Below are 22,390 nucleotides of genomic sequence, written 5' to 3'. Positions count from 1 at the left end.
ATTCCAGTGTGCTTGGACAAGTTCTTTACAATTAAGTTTGATATATCTGAGATATTAGATCAGTGAGTGTTAAAGGAGATAAGAAGTTTTTCCCTCAATTAACAATATTCTTCAAATCAAAATTCAAGTGAGCAGGAAAAAAAAATACTATATTCACCTTATTTGACCTCCGACACATCAAGAGGTTGAGATCTTTGGCAGGTCTGCTGGCAGTTTCTGTCCATGACTTCTGATGGAGCTACCAAGTTGAGGAAAGGTCATCGTGTCAAAAATGTGTCATTTCCTCACATGTCTGAACATTATGGAGCTCTAAACACTCTGCCAGAGCAGACACTCTTTAGGGAGCTCAGAAGAGGCCACATCATCTCCAATTTGCTAAGAGTTGGGTCTTTAAAACTGATGGGATATGCGGACCTGCATACTTGAGTCATGCGCCACATAAGCCTCCCACTTTGTATTTCCACTGTTTATTTTTCTACTGTTGAACCAGGTCTCCTCAATGGAGACCTGACCTTTACTCCTTAGCTCAGTTACGAGTTGCACATCACAAAGAACTACAGGGAGTCTGTGCAGTCTTTCACCACTGGCCTAAAACAGTGTTTCCTTTACTGAGCCTGTTTGAAAAGCTGCAAAGAAAAGTGTCTTTATGCCTCCTGAGGTAGGTAGAAAAACAGAAATCGATCTATTTAGTTTAGACACAACATTCACAGTAAGGTGACTGTAATGTCTGCGTTATCTGCTCAAAGTGTTTTCCACAATTTGAGTCAGAAGTAAGATACAGTACATGTTGAGGTTGTATGTGGCACAATGATGCTTTGAGCTAATTGCTAATGTCACTGTGATCACAATTATATAGATTTTTAGTGTATAATGTTCACCATGTCACTGCTTTAGCTCCTTAGCATGTTACTGTGAGCTAATTAATCATTAATCAGAAAGTACAAGATTGCCCAATGGACATGTTAATAGTGTTGCAGTTACTAGCTTATGAGTTAAAGTATTGGACACATCAAATGATAATAATAAACAAGTTTAGAAATGACTAACTTAATTACTAACACTGTGTATTGACTGGTCTGTGCAGGGTCTTGAGCCAGCCACCCTCTGTTTCCTACGGACCAAGCTATTCGACATCTACTGTATGACTATGTAGATTGAAGAGTATTTTGGAGGCATGTGAGGCCTTTTGAATCAAAGCTTCGACCTGCTGGTGGCACTAGAAGAAAAGTTGGGGTATCACCTAAATCCGCAGTATGGGGTTTGAATTTAATCCAGTCCAATCCCGCTAGTAGTTGTTGAAATATCTCAGCATTGTGGAAAGTGGTCAAGGTCGAACAAACCATCATTCCCTCTACTAGAGCTATACTGCTAGCGTGGCTAAAAATATATCTTTAAACAAGATAAAGATTCCTCATTGTTCAAGCTGAAAAAGACCATTGTGGGACAATGTGCATGCAGATTTCTCACAATTCATCCACTCACCCTGGCCAATGCTCTCAAATGGAGTAGACACAATAAATAAGAGCCTTTGGAAAATGATTATGTGACTATTACGATTCCTCTGATTTATGAGGCAGCATTAGCAAAAGAACACATATCCTGTTAATGCAGACAAATGGAATGTGATGAGACAGCGTGACATCGGAGTAGCACACTCATGTTTGGGGCAGGGATGTGGTTTCACAGCGATCCTATATCTCTTCCGTCCAAATATGAAAAACATTACCACATTAATGACAGCCTGGGCTTGAGGATGGCGCTTCCTCAAACCCCAAAATCCTGTATTCCTCTGTAACCATGGTAGGAAATGTCCACACATTCATTTTGAGTCAAGTTTTTATTTTCAGTGTCAGTAACATTCCTGCAGTGATGCTGCACGGAGGCTAGCATTCGATCCTAATGAGCTCTGGAACATGATTGTTTGAACAGCTTCTGTTGAAACTCAGGAGGTCCAGAAGCAGGCAGCCAAGTCAAAGGCAACAATGGTCCCTTTTCATCAAGGTAGCTGTATCCCAACCTGAACTCGTGCTGCTGTTTGCACAGCCAAGGGATAGCAATAACTGAAGTAATAATGCTGATATTAATAGCTATGAAAATAGGAGCGCTGCTGGAGCCGGTGGGGTGAAATGGACTTCCAGAGTCTGTGAGACTTTAACTGTTGGCTTCGGGAGCGACAACATTAGCGTTACTTCCATATGAGTCACTCATTGATGTGCAGCAATTAACTGTTTGACCAACATTTCCTCAGTTGCTGCTGTTGAATATCAGATCATTACTGTTACGTTGTGTCGTACATCACATCAACAGATGTCTCAAAAAATGTAATTTAAAAATCAAGCAGTCACGCTACATGACCACAAAAATATACTGAAGAAAACTCAAAGTTCATTTTTGATCTCGGAAACAAACAATTTCACCACAAGTTCTACTTCTGTTCTGGAGCTCAAGTGTGTCACACAATCTTTTTCAGCAGGAGTTATCCTACAATGTCTCTGTTGCCAAGTGCTTACTCATGGTGGGAGAGAACAGTCTAGTCTGTTATGATTTGTCACCAAACAAATAGAATTGACTCGGTTTGACTTGTAATGGAATTTTAGGTTGAGTTTTCAATTGAGACAAATGTGTTATTCCCTGCAGTGCATTCTGGTGATGATAGATTGCAACAGCTTTCTACCCAGATCAACAAATAGAATTACAGTCTATTGGACAAGAAAGAAAAAAGCACTTAAACATGAAAAAATAGTTCTTAATAGTTTGGAGACATTTATTTTGATTTGCTATATATTCTGTAGTATGTCCTTTATCTATGTATTAATACATGAGAGGCTTGCTGAGGTTAAAACAGCACATTATGGAAAGGACAAAGTAGGACAATGGCTTAACTTAATCCAGGGTCCTCATTGAAATGAACAACTAAGTTTTACACTACATAGCAGGTTTTTATCTTTAATTGCACAAGCAGGTGAATCCATTTGAAATTTGAGCTGCCCTCATCAGACAAACTTGGAGAATGAAAGAAAACATCGTTGGTTATGAGGAAAAAATGAACCATCTGCTCTCACTGACTGTTAACTCGTATCAGTTGTTATTGGCATGCCCTTATTTATTGAATGGTGACTGTCAGTGCAGGGTTGGATACAATCTTTATACTGGAATGTGTTCAGCATCACCTTAATAAATGATATAAGATACAAAATGCTGCAGTTCCTCTTCGGTCAGCAGTGTTATGTCATGCTAACCTTATGCATTTGTTAGGGAAGTTCTGAGTACACGCCTTTCCTCCTAACTATTACCACAGTGTTTTCTCTGGAGTTGGAACAATTTTGAAACTGTCGGGATCACAAGCCTGACCTTAAAATTCCTCAGTTGAAGATCAGACACATTGTTTCTTTAATTGTTAGACTTTGACCTAGAAGTCGTTGCGGGAGGTTTGTCGGGGTCTGCTTTTTCTATAAAGTGGTGTCGGGTGTCTTTCCTTTGGGGCACTGCTGAACTGGGAGTCGTTCGTTTGCCCACTGCTCTCCCTGTGATTTACACTTGGACTGCACAGCTGTTTCAATTCTGAGTTGACCTACTGTATTCATTGAAGTTTTTTCAGGAATACGATTAGCTTGAGATGCAACTCGCAAATGATTGCGTGAATGAGGCAAGCTTAGGTGAAATTTTGTTTGGAAAATATGTCAAAAGGTGGGATTCCATATTTTAACTATGGATTTAACATTCCTGGTGAAAAGTATCAAGCCCAAAGAGCCACAATGGTTCTAGTACAGTAAAAAAAAAAAAATTAAATGTTTGAATCACCACATCTATATATTTATATATAATGTGTATGTACTATATATGACAATGACCCATGAAGAGAGATGGCTGAGGGCGATCCTGCTGTGTGATGCTATCTGTTAAGATATGTTAAACCTGAGGCAGTTGGACTTCAGATCTTGTGATACCAGCACAAAGATGAGATATAGAAATAATGAGCCACTTAATTTAAAAATATCACGTGATAAACAGACACACATCACATGATTTGTCATGAAACCATAAAGGACTTTTATGGAGATCATAAACTAAATATGAACCAGCTTAAACCCCCTTTTTGTTTCACACACAGAGTTATTATCTCTGGCATACATTTGAATTATAGCTCCCTGTCAGGCCTTTATGCTCTCCATCAGTCCTGAAGTCAACACGCCAGATGATCCTCGATCACATCAAGTCATCTTAAACCTTCTAGTGACATTTATGAGACCACGCTGACCTTGCACAGGAAACCCACTGTGAAGTCAAGTGCAGGAACGAGTCCTCACCAACACTACGTCATGTGATCAGAATGTCCACCACTCAACACTGGTCTGTTGGAAAATCTGAATCCTAAAGTGGACAGTGCTGATGATTTTATTGATCAGACAACCCTCGTTGATTAAATGTGATTTCTGAATAAGCGTACTCTGCAGCAGTGATTGGTGGGACCTTAAAGATTAGAGATCTAATACACCTTCTACGACTGTGTCATTGATTCACTTTTCTACACTACAGCTTGTGCCAATGCAGATGAAATTAAACAGATTTACATTAGAGCAGAAAAGATCAAGGGTGTGGATATTAAGGTAGTGAATTGTTTATGTACTGTATTTGCTTTCAACATGGCCGGCCTGAGTCCACTTTCTGCCTCATGTTAGTCATTAAGAATTTGCAGATATTGGTGTAGTGCTCGACTGAAAGATCTCATCACGTATAGGTTGGATTTTCATGCAGTATTGTAAAGACATTCATGGTTCCCAGAGGATTTTACCTGTTGACTTTGATGATCACCAAATTTTTCCTCTAGCAACAACATGAAGCTAACATGTCTGTACAACTATCAGATGAATTGCCATTATATTTGGTGTACTAATTCATGTCACCTATCCTTGGTTATTCCTTCACTATTCATCTCATACCACAATATGTAAAGCCAATACTTGTGGTGCTTTCAGACAGCCAGCACTGATGTTGCATCTTCTGCCTGGCAACTTCAGGCAGAAGAAGATATCTTATCTTCAACTTTGTGTTTATTTCTGATAATGCAGAATTAAAACTCAAGATATAGTTGTATCTTGAAGATGGAATTGGCTTGATATGATGTCTAGCTCAGCTGGAGATTATTAAACATGCTTACTTAAACTCACAGTCTAAGTAAATGTTAAAGTCTTCATTTACAGATGATAAATAACAACCAGCACACCTTATAAATGATATACAGTATGTTATGAGATTCTAACTTTTGGATTTTTGTGTCTGACAGGTTATTAGTGGGTGCCCCGTATGAAATGAACGGCCCATACCAGACAGGGGATGTTTATAAATGTTCACTAAACAGACGAATGAACGGCAATGGCTGCTCCAAGCTCAACTTAGGTACAGTATCACAAAACACAATTAAGTTTTTACCAGAGAAATGCAAGCTACATACAGTAACAGTGACAACATCTGGATAAATGTGTTGTGTGTGTTATAAAGGCGTTTATATGTCTGCATGCTTTTCTGCATGTGTCTCAGTAAACATCATGGTCTCATGTGTGGGACAGAGCGTAGATACCATACCAATCATTCCACATTTTACTATTTTACTAAATGGTTTATGTACATTTCCACACGTGTGTTTTACCACACATCCCACCACATGCTTCTTGAGGCGGGTTGCACATGTGTTGTGCTGGTTAGGTTGGCACATGACGTCTAGATTTGAGGATGTAGACGTTGCTCTGGCTGCCCAGAAAGCAATAACAAACCAAAGTCCCAGATGGTGGAACTTCTGTTTGGTCTCTAAAGGATAGTGCATGAATTTATGTAAATATTAGTCTGTGCATCCAAGATCCTCTCAGTGATATTCATTTTCCCTCAAGGAAGGATATCTCTGACCAACGTATCAGAGCGGAAGGACAAGATGAGGCTGGGAATGACGCTCACGTCCAACCCTAAAGACAACAGCTTTGTGGTGAGAATGACTCTAACATTCATTGGATTAATCCTCTTGAGATATAATGTAATAAAGTAATGGTTCACTGCAACAGAAAATGTTTTATAAAACAGCAATGTTGAAGATGGAAAAAAGGAAAATCCCACATGATTGTCTTTTAATTACATGGTTGTCATACTACAGCTCTTCCTACGGAAGTTCTCGGAGAGCACAAACCAACCTTTTATCTGTGGTCGATAATGTTGCTGGTATTAATGCTTCGCTCTATGTTTCAGGCATGTGGGCCGTTATGGTCCTATGAGTGTGGCAGCTCTTACTACAGCACTGGCATATGCTCCAGAGTGAATGCCAGCTTCAAGTTCTCCAGAACAATTGCGCCTGCCTTTCAGAGTAAAGTGTCTTTCCTGTTTCACCAACATTCAAGGACGATTCATAGTGACAGCAGGGGATTATGTCCTCATTTATGAACATCTGTTTTCTTCATGTCTGATCCCATGATTAAGTCTCTTCTCTAAATGTTCTTCAGGATGTGAGACCTATATGGATATTGTGATCGTTCTGGATGGCTCAAACTCCATCTACCCCTGGTATGAAGTGCAGGCTTTTCTCATCAACATTCTTCAGAAGTTCTATATTGGACCAGGTCAAATACAGGTGTGTAAGAAAAGAGGAAGCACTAAAAGAAGATAAGATATATTGGTAATGTTCATTGTTGTTTTTGTTTCTTTTTTACTTGATACTTGACCTATAAGTACTTGTGTGTATGAAGGTGGTGATAACGAAGGTAATGTGAACAAAGTATAGCCAGAAAGCCTATGTATTGAGGTTGGGCTGGTTTAGACACAAACTTTCACCCAGGAGACCAGTGTCAGGGAAGACTGGTGGGTCTATTACATGCTTTAGCATTACACTGGGTTGGATGTATGTTCATAAAGGTTTGTTAGCTGTCTGTGATATTACTGTGACATATCGTTGTCCTTGTGTTTCCACAGGTTGGAGTTGTTCAATATGGAGAGAAGGTGGTTCATGAATTCAAACTCAGCGACTACAAATCTGTTGAGGAAGTAGTGAAAAGAGCGCGCAGCATCAACCAACGGGGTGGCGAGGAGACCAACACAGCTCTTGGCATCAACATAGCGCGGTACGGTATCTCCGTTTGGAAAAACAAGCAGCACTGATTTGTAATCTATTTTACTGAAAATAGACGTGTTCTCGCAGCTCTCAAGCTTTCAAACAAGGAGGTCGGCGCGGTGCCAAGAAGGTGATGATAGTGATAACTGATGGAGAGTCACATGACAGTCAGGATCTGCAGCAGGCCATTGAGGACAGTGAGAAGGACGGCATCACCCGTTATGCCATTGCTGTGAGTCTGCTAGACCAATTATTCACCTGGGTTAAAGGACTTGTACTTTGAGTTTTCTGATGGATAATAAATTTCCACTGCAGCATTAAAACACCACTGATATTAATGAGGTAAACTCATGGAGTTCAGTTAAAGCAAGAGCTGTCAAGAGCTGACTAAAGAATAGAGCCAAAAACACTTGGAGCCTTCGATGAGCTCCAAACATAAACTCAGTGGAAGTGCAGTTAAAGGTGTAAATGATCTCCTTCAAACCACATGGAACTTTTGGTTTGTGCCAATGCTGCTACAGCTAATGGCACACTTGATCCCATCCAGTGGCTAAGCTGGGCATCTGAGCAAAAACTCTGAAGTCATCTGGTTGAAAACCAACAGGATTTGGTGACAGCACTGGCATTGGTGTAGTAAACCTAAATCCTCTGAAACCCTCTCAAAGAGTTCCTATGATGACCTGTTTAGGATCAATTTGATTGGTTGAGGCTTAAGCACTTCATCCATGAGCTGACCATGTTTGATCTTATCTTCACAGGTTCTTGGCTACTACAACCGTCGGGGGATCAACCCTGAGGCCTTCCTCAACGAAATCAAGTATATCGCCAGTGATCCAGATGACAAGCACTTCTTTAATGTGACAGACGAGTCAGCACTGAAAGATATTGTGGATGCGCTCGGAGAACGCATCTTCAGTTTGGAAGGTTTCACAACAAATTCATTTGAACTACTGTACAGTCATTTACACTTTTGTCCAAAGCAACTCATAATAAGTGCATTTAAACGGTAATACATCTGTCGTCAATAAGTAAAACTGTCTTCTATGCTACAGAAAAAGTTCCAAGGAACAAGCAGTATAGAAACCCCCCACCTCTATATGTACATGAAAATCTTCTAACTTTTTAATTTTTTTTTAATCAAGCACGTGATAGTTCTCTTTTAAATAATACAAACTTATATACTGGAGTAATGAAAATAAAGCATGTCTAGGTGCTATATTGATACTATTAAAGTATCAAAACAATTATTCCATGGAGAAATGTATACAGCCCATATTCAAGTATATATACGAATTGTCAGGATTTTCGTAACATTGTGATGTCACAGCTATACAGTCACCGCCCCCAGCATGACCATGGCATTGCGTAAACACTGGCAGAACAGCATGTTTACATTTTCAAGTAGATATATATATAAAAGTATGGACATGAGAAAAGCACAATATGGGATCTTTATCAAGTCATAATGACAAACATTGGCTTGTTCCATTCGCTCAGTTGAGAGGATATGATGGTATTCTTTGTTTTCTATGATTATAGGTGGAATAACTTTGCTTTTGGACAGTTTGTTAGATAAAATAAGCTATTGAAGATGTGAAACGTCTACACTGACTCTGTTGCTCTTATGTAGGTTTAGATCATGGTTGGCTTCTAAAATTTTCTTTCCTGCTGCAGTGGTTCAAAACTGTAAAAGACTGACTTGTTTACACAGGAACCAGTAAGAATGGGACAGCGTTTGGCCTCCAGATGTCTCAGGCTGGATTTTCCGCCCACAACGTCGAGGTGAGTCTGACTTCTGCTACCACGTCGCCTCATATCATCTGTCGGCATCTAGAACAACACACATTGTCTCAATTTCTGGCGCATCATAACTCCTCCCAAAAACCTGCCATTCATCACTTTCCAGTCCCCCCTGAGAGGCCTGCTGTGTGGCCCCAAAGGGTTTAGGTCATCCTGATTTAGGAGTCCCTGACAAAGGAGACAGGCCTTTTTCCACTCCAACCATGCAGTGATGGGTAATAAGACACCACTTGTTCTCAGGGGAGACATATTAGTGCGAAGCTAAGTCAAGATTGAGACAGTTCTGCTACAAAATGGAGCGTTTTTACTTTTACTTTTCCTAAAGGTTTTTGATTTGATCTTAGAGCAGATAGTGCAGGTGTGCTGGCTTTCAGGGTGACACAGCTGGATGTGGGAGATAATATACATTTCCTCTACTGTACCTGTTCATAACAATTAATTGATTTTCATTCCTCTCTTTCTGGCTCTGTCCAGACTGATGCGACTGCTTTGATTTTCCAGTTCCACTTCACAGTGTGATTTGTCAAGGGAGAAATAAATGTATCCCATGTATGATTTAGATATAAATATATAGCAGAATGTGCAGCTGGGTGGCAGGAATGACTGGAAATAGTGTCCACAAGGCCAGATTCCAGAAATGCTCAACAACACCAACCTGAGTGTTGAGAGTAGGATAACTTCTTGGAAAGAATGTTGGGGCTTTTGAGCAAAAAACCAGTCCTGAAAGCCCAGATGGTTTTACTGAATGTGGTATGTGCCAACTTTGAAGGCTGCTTATGTCATATACGATACAGACTTTTCATGCATCTGCATATATAGCAGTTTATTCCTCTAGTGTTTTTATGGTCAGCTAAACAATGCTGAACAATAATCTCAAGGCTCTTATAGTTTATATGCAAAGATCCTGTATTCACCAGAATGCAGAATATACATCACTTGTTTGTTGAGCTTGTTAAAATAGTATATTTTGTCTATACACTTCTGTATATTTATATAAAACCATGACTGTGTCCTCCTCCGGTACACTTAAGAGTTGACATTGACATCAATGGCATTTAAAGAAAAGCGTGTGTCTATCCAGCTGGTTCATACGTGCATTTGCAGTAGAAATAGGTCACTGGTTTAGAAGGTTGAAATGTTTTGGGGTTTCATTCATTTGCCATGGAAACCATTTTGACCAAAACATTTAACCACATTGGCATAACTCTGCTGTCAGAGAGTGACGTAGTGCAAGCGCGGTGAGCGCACAATTCCATCGTTCAGGAAGGAATCGAAAGCCTTCCAGCATTCGCTGTAACACTGGAAAATGTGTTGTCTGCATATTGTGTACAGCACGAAAAAAGCCGAGGTCATTAAGCAGAGAACCCTGTAATTACAGAGTCAGTGACACAAAGTATAGTGAGCCATGGAAGGTAGAAAATCCCTCCTCTATCCTTCCTCGTGTCTGCAGCTAATTGCACTCTCTGGTTTGTTTCCTTTGTTGAATGAGGTGGTGAAAATAAACACAGATCCGGATTTAGCTGTGATTCTTTCTTTGCATGCTGTGGTTTGTGATTGTGTGAAAAGGTTCCACTGTAGCTTTTGTGACTGTTGATGAAGTAGCTGTGAATTTGTCATGGGTTCAGTTCCAGTGGTAGTTTTTAAACTTCCTGGAGAGAAGAAGTCTTAAATACAGTGTGGATTAATGCTTTGTAAAACCTATTCCTACATTTGCTCCAACTTTAGCAACAAACAGGAGATACAGGTTGGGATCAGTGGAATGTTTAACTTGAATGTTGTAAATAATGAAATGGGCCTTGAATAAGGAATTTGTATAATTCTTGTTGTTTGAAGATAATTTTTTTAAGATGCAGGCGATTGACTGTATCTTGAATGGTGAAAAGGATTCACGATTTGTAGCACAACTGAGAAAATGAGGTGAAACTGAAATAAACCAAAGCTGTGTGCTTGTTCTTCATGATTCATCAAAGAACAAAGGGTCCATTGAGCTCAGTTTAGAGCTGGTGCACTGCCTCTGCATAATGAGATTGGTACGCTGCTATAGAAGAAGAACGTTTTGATTTGTTCTGTATGTGATTCGGATAAAATAGAAAAAAGGGTGTAAATGTATTTCTTACTGCTCTTTACATAGAGTCCATGAAAAAACAGAAGCTACAGGTGCGGTTGATTTAAAAACAGAACCTGTGGAGCCAGGCTGCTGCGCACTTAGCCGTCAAGTGTAATTAATGGGAACTAGTTAACATATTTCAACGTCACAAAACCACAAGAAAAAAACGGGACATGAGTCGCAGTAGAGGGGCGCCCGCCAGCAGGCCTTACCATAGGAAAACAAGGTGCTCCTAGCCTTGTATCTCTATGTGATCAGCCCCTAAATGGTCCATTTTATATACCTCAACATTGTAAATGTATTGCATACATATGGTGCTCCTTTAGTCAGCTAACTACTTGCGTGCACATTCATACACTGATGGCAGAAGCTGCCATGCAAGGTGTCGACCACAGGATGTTTCTATGCTCAGCCTGTCACACACTCAGACACCAATCGAACAACCATCAGTATCTTGACCTTCCGATTGATTGACGACCCGCTCTACCTCCTGACCCACAGCCGCTGTTCATGTTGTAGCAACAGCTCCACGAAGGTGGTCTAATCTACTGTAGGATAGAGGATTTAATTAGATTTTCTTCATATCCTCTTAAAGTCATCCGGTAAATACAGTGAGAACCTTCATTGTATTTTGTGTTTATCGCTGTTACCAAGATTAGATTTCACCACAAGTGGAGTCACATCATCATTAATGTGACTGAAACTAAAGTGCTGCCAAACACACAGACTCTGCTCCAAACTGGTGGTCAAACTTAATAAACTTAATGAGTGCACCATCATCATATACATAGTTACCATGTTGTGTCCATGTGCCACACAGGGAGAGTACAGACAGATCATTCTCTATTTCTCTAATGCTCAGCTTTTTAATATAAAAGGACTAACTATGCTGAACCTCCCCTGATAGGATGGTATTCTGGTGGGTGCTGTCGGGGCTTATGACTGGAACGGTGCCGTGCTAAAGGAAACACGTCAGGGGAAGGTGGTTCCTCCCAAGTCGTCCTACACACAGGAGTTCCCTGAAGAGCTCAAAAACCACGGTGCCTACTTGGGTGAGTAACACCGTGAAGAATTAGAGGAGACTGTATTGGAGCGGAACAATCTAGACTTGATTGTGAGGGTTGGGTTTAAAATAGGAGAAAAAGTTCAGAGAACATACAGTGTTGCTATTTTAATAATGAAGGCTACACTCATTTACCATTTATAGCATTTTCTCCCCATGGCCACCCTCCTGTCCTATTAGAAGACCTGCGGTTTAACACCAACTATCCTCACTGCTACCCATCTCTATAAAGTATACCCATTGCTCCAGTGCTTCCCATCATATCCAACCCCATCTCACTTCACTCCACCACCACAGACCTCTGCTTTTACCATCAGTGGTTTTTCTCTGAGCTTATCCATCAGGCTGCCAATGGAAGCCTTTCTTGACTCAATAGTAATATGAGGTGGAAGCATAATTTTGGACAGACAGGGAGAAAGTTAAAGCCGGGGAAAAGGGTATGAGGATGAGAGATGAAGGTGGAAAAGTCTACGAGGAGTAAGTGGAATTTTTAGTGGGAAAAGTCGAAAGAGAAGAGGGGAATTTGAGAAACCTGAGAAATCTGAACACCCTCATAACTGAATGCAGCTCGATGAGTTTCAGCTCCTCAAATTGCATCTTTTACAGTTTTCATGTCATGTCATGAAATTCAACCTGAAGATCAGGCCCGACCACTCTTTGATACAGAGATGCAGATACAAATAGTGGAATGAAAGTAACTCCCTGGGGTTTAATTTACAGTTTGACTATCAAGCAATCATTTTACTTATTTTGCAGAGTACAGAATAGATCACTACAAACATGTACTGTTCCCCTTTGTTTACTTTTGGTAAGACCAATCTCTAAACCGGTGTGTGTTGTCTGTGAGCAGAGGGATATTAATGTGTGTGTTTGTTTTTCCATAATCAGGTTATACTGTGACGTCTGTGGTGTCAGCCAGAAACGGCCGTCTACTCGTAGCCGGAGCTCCACGATTTAACCACACCGGCAAAGTCATCATCTTCACTCTGAAAAACTCAGGCAACCTCACCATCCTGCACTCCCTCAAAGGCCAGCAGGTACTGTAGCATTCTGCACTTATCTTACATGATAAGACGTTGATCAGCTGTGAGCCAGTTGCACTCCAATTTAGTCATCATGTGTTCTCTGGAAGACGGAATGTCATACAACATTGTCATAAAACACAGCTTGCAGTGCCACTGATAAAGAGCAGCTGACTTACCTACAAGAGTCTTTAAAGCTCCTTTGTGTAGATATATATGTGATTATAAAGAAACATCCTACAAATTATTATGATGTCATATGTTTTTGTTGAAACTATAGATAATCCCCAGGATTAATAGGAAGCTGTCTCATCAGAAATGCCCTTTGGGGAAACCTGGAGAGTCTAAAATGGAGGAAGCTATTTTCGCTTATTTGCGATGTTGTACCATAAACTTTTATTCAACCTTATCGGTCTGAGTATGTTAGTCACAAAAGAAGGATTTTATGAAGCATATGAGACAGGAGTCGATTATTCTGGAAAGTGTTAGAATTAATCCATATCATGAATATATGAAATAAAACAGAATGGCTGGAAAATGATCATGAGTTTTCTAGTGGTAAGGCCAAAAGCCAGAAGGATTTCATATTGAAATTTAATCTCGATAAAATGAATGCTCCACTATAACAGTCCAAATGACATAAACATAACATATTGCACTGTTGGCGCAAGTTGACACAAGGACATGCTCACTGTAGGTTTGATTTTGTGCTGGTAATCATTATTGTTTATGTAGTAAAAAGAAAAAAGAAACCTTTGTGTGTACATCAGATCATCTGTTGGGGTTTAAATCTCACTATCTGAGTCACATGAAGGTTAAAAATAATCATCACTTCAAGCGGATACGGCTCTGTGTGTTAATGGCTTCTACACTGGTAACTGGTGACTGTTCACAGGCTGCAGGCCTGGAGTGATCCTGCAGCAGCTTACATTGTACCTTGTCAGCAACAGCTCATCCAGAAGAGCAGATGTTTTTTTGCAGAAAACATTCTTGATCTCACAATTCTTGAGAAAGGAGCTTTTTATAGCCACATGCTTCTAATCTGAAAACCAATATATGTTCCATCCAGTCCAGTGACTGATCCTCTCTCTCTCACAGTCTGAGCATTTACAAAAGCACCAGGACTCTGACCACTCGCTTTGACACAACACAGGCCCCCATTTGCTTACAATATTCATGCACATAAGCTGCTCCAGATCATCAGTAAATCAGCTAAACCCAAACAACACATGTTTCAACAAAACGGGACAAAAAAGCCAATAATTTTAATCACATAAATTGATTGTTTTTATAAGGATTCAAATAGAATAAATAAATGAAGATTGTATTATCGTAAGCAAAATAGGCCAACTCGTTTTGTTTCTTACTGATCTAGTATACAGAATGCTGGTTGGAAACGTCTCAAGTCCCACCAGTAAGGGGGAACTCATATCAGCGAGGGTACAGACGTTGACACCGTGCTTGAGCACTCTCCATCCATTCACTCTTGTTTCCCATCCGTTTCTATCACTCTCACTCTTCACCTTCTTTGCCTCCTCCATCAGCCAGGTTCTTTTTTCTTTTACAGTTCAGTTCAGTTATTCCACCTCAACCTGTGGAAAGCGACAAAGGAAAATAATGCCTCTTTCTTTTTTCATGGCAGACACACTTCCTCTGAGCTGTAATATGAACTTCAATTTCAAGGAAAAATCCATCCTGGTAGCGTAAAGACAGGGAGATTTATAAGGGACCACTCTATGTGCGGATGTTGACATTTATCTACAGCCATTACACTGTGTAATCAGTATTCACTTCAGACTGACTAGTTAAAGCTTAGTTGCATACGCCTGTTAAATGAACTGCATGTACATCTCTTTCAGATTGGCTCCTACTACGGCAGCGAGATTGCACCTTTGGATATTGACGGAGACGGTATAACTGACAACCTCTTGGTGGCAGCACCCATGTTCTTCAGCGGAGGCCTGGAGAAGGGGAAAGTGTATATCTATAGAGTGACAGAGCTGGTGGGTATGAATTCTAAAAACAAATACACAGCAGCAGGACATATGCAGTGATTAATCAGTTTTGGAACGAGCAACCCACTCCACAGAATTGGGTCAACACCTGTTCAAACTTCAGACATTCCCACTAATTTCTAACACACCTCACCAGAAGTGTCCGGTGACACGTGCCACACCAGAATCTGTTGGATTCCAGCTCTAGAGTTAACACACTGTCACACTGCATGCAGACATTTTATCACATGACCTTGTCCGGATCAAATGTGTAGATCAAATGAGAGAGCCCTGCCATGCCAGTGTGCAGATTTTATTAGATGTGTCGAATGAACTCAACAGGAAAGTATTCTGCCCCTTCTAAACCCATTTCCAGCAAACCATTTCAGGCGCGAACGTTTTTTAATAGAAGGAAATTTCCCGGTGTTCCAGGTCTGTCTTGCTCATTGGAATAATAAATGTCTTCAGCTGTTTTGAATCTATTGAGCAGGCATAGAGGAGGTATTTAGATATCCAGTGTGGCTCCAACCACATTACAGGTGGAAGTCTAAGAGTCAAAAACAAAACACAAACAGAAAGAAATCCCTCACATTAAACATGTCTGTCACCAGCAGGACACCACTGCCACATGTTCAGGCCAGTTCAGAATCATGATGTGGTTGATTCAGGTGTTGCTGTAGATGCTGCACAGTAATAATCTTCTGGAAAACTGCTCAAGGTTCAAAAATGTGTCACTGTGGTTACGATGAATATTTCACATCCACCAAGTGATTCTGGAGACTTTGCTCGAAAAAGGCACTGACACTAAGCGTGTATTTTTAGCCCTGCCAGCAGCTCAAGCAGGAACCGTACTGGTCAGCTGGTGCCGCTCGCTGTGACAAACCCAGAGAAACGTCTGCTGGTCCTGTACGCTCTATGGAGCTACACAGTACCTTTAGCTTATTATTTTTATTTCAGGTTGCACAACTCTACTGTCTAGTGTTACTCTCATTGCTCTCATAGTGTTGCAGCAGCAACTGTATTCATCTGAAAGGTTCTAAAAACCAAATGGACACTACAGAACCTGCCCAGCACCAGCAGACAGATACCGTAGGGCTGCAGCCAACAATTATTAGAATTCATCTGCTGAATATTTTCTCAATAGATCGATTAGTTGTTTGGTCTATAAAATGTCAGGAAACAGTAAGAAATGTCACTTAGTGTTTCCCAAAGCCCAGGATGGCGTCCTTTAAGGCCTTGTTTTGTCCACGACCCAAAGATATTCAGTTTACTGTCATAGAGGACGAAAGACACCAAAAAATGTACATGTAAGAAACTGGAATCAGAGAATTTTGAAAACTTCCCCTTAAAAAAGTGCTCAAACTGATTAGCAGACAACTAATCAATCAATCGTCAGCTCTAAAACAGTTAGCGTCCAGCTGGTGAAAACTGTGGAGCGTTTAGCAGTCAAACAGCCAAATAGTTTCCCCTCAAGACTAAACCAGAGCTTAAAGTAGAGTGAATATTGGACTCTTGCGTGTTATCAACCTTTTATCAACAAGTTGGCCACATCAACTTAATAACTCAATTTAATGTTCACTTCTCGGTTCCGCTGAGCCAAGACTCCCCCTGCATTATTTCAGACTTGTCTATTTGAGTACATTCTAATGCTGATGTTAGAATTTAGGTCAAAGCACTGCTGAGTCGACTACCATAGATTTTCCTGTTTCTCATCCTCAAGGATTTCTTGCCTTATGAGAAATGTATGATTGGTATAGCTACAGTCACAACAAATGATGAATATCATTGTAAGTACAGGATAACAACAGATAAGCAAGGAATAGTTGACACTGAGCTGTCTCTGTACTGAAGGCTCTGACCAAAACTGAAGGGATATCTACCAAACCTAAATCAGGTTGCATAAAGTCTGGCAGCTCGTCAAAAATAAAATTCCATTCACTTCTAACGCTGCACTTTTAACTCACTCCTGAGCCGCAGCAGACTGCTAGTGACCCTTCATGGCCTCCTCACAAACCATATGTTTCAAATTTAAACGGCACTGAATATATTTTCCCCCATTTCTCCATCAATCTCCCACTTTGTCACACGTGCACACATCAGGTAGTCCAGAAGTAAAGACTCCCCTCCCATTTATTCAACTGAAAAAACAAGTGAGCTCATGTTTCGTCTGCCGGCCCTAAATTATATTAGGAACCGTGATGCCAAGTGGAGCAATGATACGCATGACTACAGATGGACTCAAGTATTTGGGTCCATTTTGCCTGAATTATTTCTTTGAAAATGTTTCCAGTTGGGTAGTGGCTTTCAAAGACATGGATATTTTCCATCTGATGTTAAACTCGCTAAGAATAGAACCTCAGATAAATATACTGAAGTTATACAGCATTCTTTAGTCCTTTAATGACGCAGAGGTAAAATTCCTCACTTTTATGCCGCTAGATGTTGAAGATATTTGAGTTCAAAGAGGCAGAATTGCGGGATTACGTGGAAAACCCAGAAGCTGATCCAGACTTATCTTTTGTTTTTAGACCAAAGGTAAAAACTCTTGTTTGTTACTGTTCCCTGGAAAGTAAATGACATGATTAGCTGACTAAAGAACAACAAACTCAGCTGGATGGAGAGCAACAATCTCTTCCTTGGTCTTGTTATGAGATGTCTAAATAAATGGATGACAGATCATTTAAAGAACAAATCAGCCCTTTGACTGTAACAATGTTCTCTGCCAGAGGGCACATATCTGTCCACCTCACAGGACACACAGTAGGCATACGCTTCTGTTTCCAATGAAGCTTTTGTCCTGCACATGTGTATGTAGCTGTATGTTGTTGCTGCATGTGCATGTCATGCTTTGTTTGAAGAATCAGGATGTTTGAATCCTGAGTGTTATTTTCCAGGGAATCAATTACGGGGTCCCACTGGTCCTTGAAAGTCTCAAATGTTTGTTAAATCTTTAGGAAAAAAACGGGGTCTTGAGAGACTTTAAAAATATACACATGTGGGCGCCCATTAGCTCAGTTGGTAGAGCAAGCGTCCCAGGTGCAGAGGCTTTATCCTCGCTGCAGTGGCACAGGGTTCAAGTTCGATCTGTGGCCCTTTGCTGCGTGGCATTGTAGAATGTGTGTTTTGTTGTTGAGCTGGCTCTAATAAGAAAATTGAGGTACTTAGCTCTTAACTACTGAATGCTTCTTTGTCTCTATTGCTCGATTTCTAAAACATTTTGCTTTGCTGTGCTGTTTTAGAGAAGGCAGGAGACTACACAGTCTGCCACCACTGTAACTCAACATGATGGTGAAGCGTTCACATGTTTAGTCTTCTTTTTTTTTAATAGTTGTCTGTGAGCTTCTGTAAAGCCTGCTAGTTCTTTGGTTCTAACTATACTTGATCTTGATTTTGACATTAGATGTTGTGATAGACTTGCTGGTAGTAATGTTGAAGCATTGACGTTAGCAGTGAGTTCAATTGTTAATCTGGCAGAATTGATTATAAACTCAGGCTGCACATTTCTGGAGCGGATGAGTTTGGAGCAGTTAGAGTATTTTTTTCTTATACTGTGGTTGAAATTTTTGCCAAAAGACCAATTTTCCTTAACACTGACCTGCACATAAAGTGTAATATATATTGTTGTACTGCTTTTAAACAATAAGAACAACTCTGTAGAAGATAGCAGAAACCAACACTGTGCTGGAAACAGCTCTACAACAGACAGTAATGAAACTGCAGAAATGCACACTTCAGCCAAATCTGAAACCTATGTGGGAGGCCCATCAAAGGTGAACTTTAAAGTTTATTACCCAAATGCAGCAGTCCAATGTGCATGTGGCTATTACCTTACAGTGGAATGTGAGGCCTGGCTGCAGCAAATGATTAGCTGAACGCAATTTGTAGTTTCATAGACAATTTAGATAAAATACAGGATGATATTTGATGTTTGAAGTTTGAACTATCATATTTTATTTGAACCAACTGTGAGTACAAACCCATCATAAGCTTCTGTCACATTAGAAAAAACAACGAGACACAAGTATCAACTTGTAGTTTTAATGATGTTTTCATTAAGTCGAGTTGTTGGTACATGGACATGGTGTTGTCTGGGAGGAGAATCAAGCTTTGGACAAACATGAGAGGTCTTTCTCATCTTTGTGGTGGCTTTTAAATGTTTTAAGTTTCTCTTTGTTCCAATTCATTTGTTGCCAGATGTTCTGCTCTGGGACTTCGCACTAAAGCTAATGTCTATTCATCCACATCTGCCCTAAAGTACACAGTCACAAATTCTTGTGCTGGATAGAAATCTAAATTCTTCCTCAAGGGGCGAATGTCTTCAGATTTTTATGAGGTGGGAACCAAACAGAAAACGCATACAGCAGCAAGGCCAGGATGCTTTGTGTGACTTGTATCGAATATATATGAACCCAGAAAGATAACATATTATGCATTCATAAATAAGATGACATAAGCTTTAGCGACATTATGTTTCCTTTCGTCCTACAGAATCGTTTTGTCCTTGAAGGGTCGTTGGAAATCCATAACGGTGGCCAGAATGCTCGCTTTGGCTCGTCGCTGGCTCCTGTCCCCGATCTGAACGGTGACGGCTTCAATGACCTGGTGGTGGGAGCCCCGCTGGAAGATGACCACAAAGGAGCCATTTATGTTTTCTTTAGTCAGCACAACAGAATACTGCGCAAATACAAACAGGTAGAAGCCATAATCAGATTTCTACAGACAGTTTCCCAATGCGTATAGGTTTTATTTGATTTATGTCCATTTCGTAAGCTAAAAAAAATCCAACCTGCAGAAATTTGAAAGTTGCTGGTCAGTAAGTGTCATTCTATAGATGTACCAGATCAGTACCGAGATGGGGCGACCCAAAAACAAGGCCGAGGTCATTAACAGGCAATCTGTCAGCGAGGGCAAACAGCAGCAGGAGCAGGACGACAGGCAAAGAGAGGCTTAACAATTATGAACAGACGGGCTACAGGCAGGTGACTGCAGAGCATATGAGATGATCTAACAGAAGACTGGGGGAATCAGGGAATACCCCGTGACTAATAACGGAATGAGGGAGGGTGTGCAGGTGGTTTCAGCTATCAGGTGACGGGAGATGATGTGAACACACTGAGGGCAGCTACCGGACAGACGGATAATGACAGGCTCTGCAGTAACAGGAGAGGTTAGCAACTGTATGAGAAAACGGACAGAATATGTAAAATACCGTAAATTAAACTATGGATACTTACGTGACAGTACTGAGAAAACAGAAGTAGGTAGCCGCAGTGAACAATTTCAAAACAGCTGTAAGCCTCAGACAGTGGTTGGTATAAAATACAGTACATTCAGTAAATGGGTGAATAATGAAAAAAAGAAAGATTACAAAGATTTTAGAAAAAGCAATGAAAATCTAAATTCTCAAAAAAAAGTTGAAGTAATGAACATACACGATTGTGTACTAATGGATTACATGTAAATGGGATTATGTAGTTAGATTATAAAGTGATAAATTCTATAATTAGCCCAGATTACATTTTACTTAGCATTAATTTGATTATAGATACATTGTCAAAGATTACTTGATTACATTTTTATTTAAGACTTAAAATTGCGAGACCTTTTTGATAACAAGTGCTTGATGAACTCATGAAGAGCACAAACTGTTATGTACAAGGAATTTGATTCGACAAATGTTAATGCTGAATATGCTAAATGCATGTTAATGCATTGGAAATGTTTTGAGATGTTAAAAGATAAAAACAAATATGTGTGGAACATTTTTCTCTAATAACTGCTCTAATAATTACTTTAATCATAACATTGAAAACATTGGTTGTTGTCACTATGACTGTCATTAACTCATATTTCTTTGTGTTTCTCAGAGGATAGCAGCAGCAGATTTGGCTCCTGGCCTGCAGTACTTTGGCCGCAGTATCCATGGAACAATGGACATGAACAACGATGGTTTAGTGGACCTGGCAGTGGGTTCCCTCGGTGCTGCTGTTCTCCTTTGGTTAGCATTTCACTCAGTAAATAATACATGTCGTCAAAAATATAAAACATTTCTTTTGACCTCATCTGTGACACCTGTATGCCCTCACAGGTCGCAGAGTGTTGTCCGGATATACACCACCATCAGGTTTGAGCCCAGTAAGGTCAACATCTTTGTGAAGGACTGTCAGAGAGGTGGCAAAGACGTGACCTGCATGTCAGCTATTGTATGTTTCAACATCACTGGCAGGACAGCCATCCCTCCCACACAGGAAGTTGGTAAGCCAGTGAAAATAATCCTCTTCTGTGGAAGCAGCTCAGTAAAGTTTCCTAGTTCAACCCCGGGTGTCTGCCTGGTGTTTGGAATATTACCAAGGTTAATAAACTATATTTAATCTATTAGTTGAGCAGAACCTTGCTTGATAAAAGGAGAAAAAGAAAAATGTAATGTTTTCAAGTATTTTTTAACCAGTAAGGAAAAATACTGATGCCTTATCTGACCTGCAAAGGCAAGCAAACAAGTTGATGTTAAGATATTCTTAATGTCTGTTACTGGGTCGGATAAGTCATAAAATTAAAAAAAAAAAAATGTATGGCAGAGTGATGACAATGAATTGAAACGTTTCACAGCCTGAGGAAAGAAGCTGCAACTTTACTTTAAGTTTAAGAACTTAAATAAATGTGGATCAATGTATGGTCGTGCAAACCATTGTTAAGTTGCAACTTTACATGTCTTTATGTTCAGTTTGACATTGTGGCATTGCTGTGCTTATGGTCTGTATAGGTTTAGGCACAACAAACCACTTATGGTCGGTCGTTTAGGAAAAGATCATGTTTTGGCTTTAAATAGCTTGTTCTGTCTCCACAAACATGATTCGAATCTTATTACACATCTTATTGAAAACATCCAAACTTGCAAATGGTGAAACGTCACCACCATTCCCCCGCTCCTCCTGACATGAAAGTCAGCTCATTTACACAACTAATAGGAAATAATGCAGAAAAGAGAGGAAAAGGGGGGAAAAGAACAGCTTGGACCCTTAAAGCAAAACCGAGGGATCTTGCATTATCATAACAGAAATGTGTGCATAGCGTTGGACTCTGTTGGTTGTCTTTTCCAGAGATTGGATGAGAGACTGTCAGATGGCATCAAATATGGATATTCTTACATTTATAACAGATTGTTTTTACCGATATGCTTGAGTACAGAAATGTTTTACTTTGGATCTGTTGTTTAAATGTAGTTCAGCTTTTATTGACAGATTGAAACATAGCCGGTTTAAAGTGAGAAAAGCTTTTCATCCCTCTGAATGTATATCCTTCTCCTTCCAATAGACT

General features: G+C 40.1%; 1 protein-coding gene across 8 annotated transcripts in view; it reads left to right on the top strand.

Moving 5' to 3' along the window:
• The window catches only part of itga11a (integrin, alpha 11a), a 90,146-nt gene that overhangs the window by 50,055 nt on the left and 17,701 nt on the right, over positions 1 to 22,390 (top strand). For 5 of the 8 annotated variants that reach the window (XM_030415618.1, XM_030415616.1, XM_030415614.1 and 2 more), the window contains 14 exons: positions 5,285 to 5,397; positions 5,886 to 5,977; positions 6,235 to 6,349; positions 6,486 to 6,613; positions 6,952 to 7,100; positions 7,178 to 7,322; positions 7,849 to 8,014; positions 8,802 to 8,872; positions 11,905 to 12,049; positions 12,949 to 13,097; positions 14,942 to 15,085; positions 19,565 to 19,768; positions 20,944 to 21,074; positions 21,165 to 21,331. In XM_030415618.1, coding sequence (XP_030271478.1) covers positions 5,285 to 5,397; positions 5,886 to 5,977; positions 6,235 to 6,349; positions 6,486 to 6,613; positions 6,952 to 7,100; positions 7,178 to 7,322; positions 7,849 to 8,014; positions 8,802 to 8,872; positions 11,905 to 12,049; positions 12,949 to 13,097; positions 14,942 to 15,085; positions 19,565 to 19,768; positions 20,944 to 21,074; positions 21,165 to 21,331 — 1,919 coding nt within the window. The remainder of the gene's footprint in view (positions 1 to 5,284; positions 5,398 to 5,885; positions 5,978 to 6,234; positions 6,350 to 6,485; positions 6,614 to 6,951; positions 7,101 to 7,177; positions 7,323 to 7,848; positions 8,015 to 8,801; positions 8,873 to 11,904; positions 12,050 to 12,948; positions 13,098 to 14,941; positions 15,086 to 19,564; positions 19,769 to 20,943; positions 21,075 to 21,164; positions 21,332 to 22,390) is intronic. The other 3 variants (XM_030415622.1, XM_030415621.1, XM_030415620.1) reach the window with 1 other exon arrangement.

Source organism: Sparus aurata, chromosome 4 (assembly GCF_900880675.1).
Source record: "Sparus aurata chromosome 4, fSpaAur1.1, whole genome shotgun sequence".
NCBI classification, from domain to species: Eukaryota; Metazoa; Chordata; class Actinopteri; order Spariformes; family Sparidae; genus Sparus; species Sparus aurata.
Note: the sequence above shows the minus strand (reverse complement) of the source record. Positions and strands in the feature narration are given on the sequence as shown.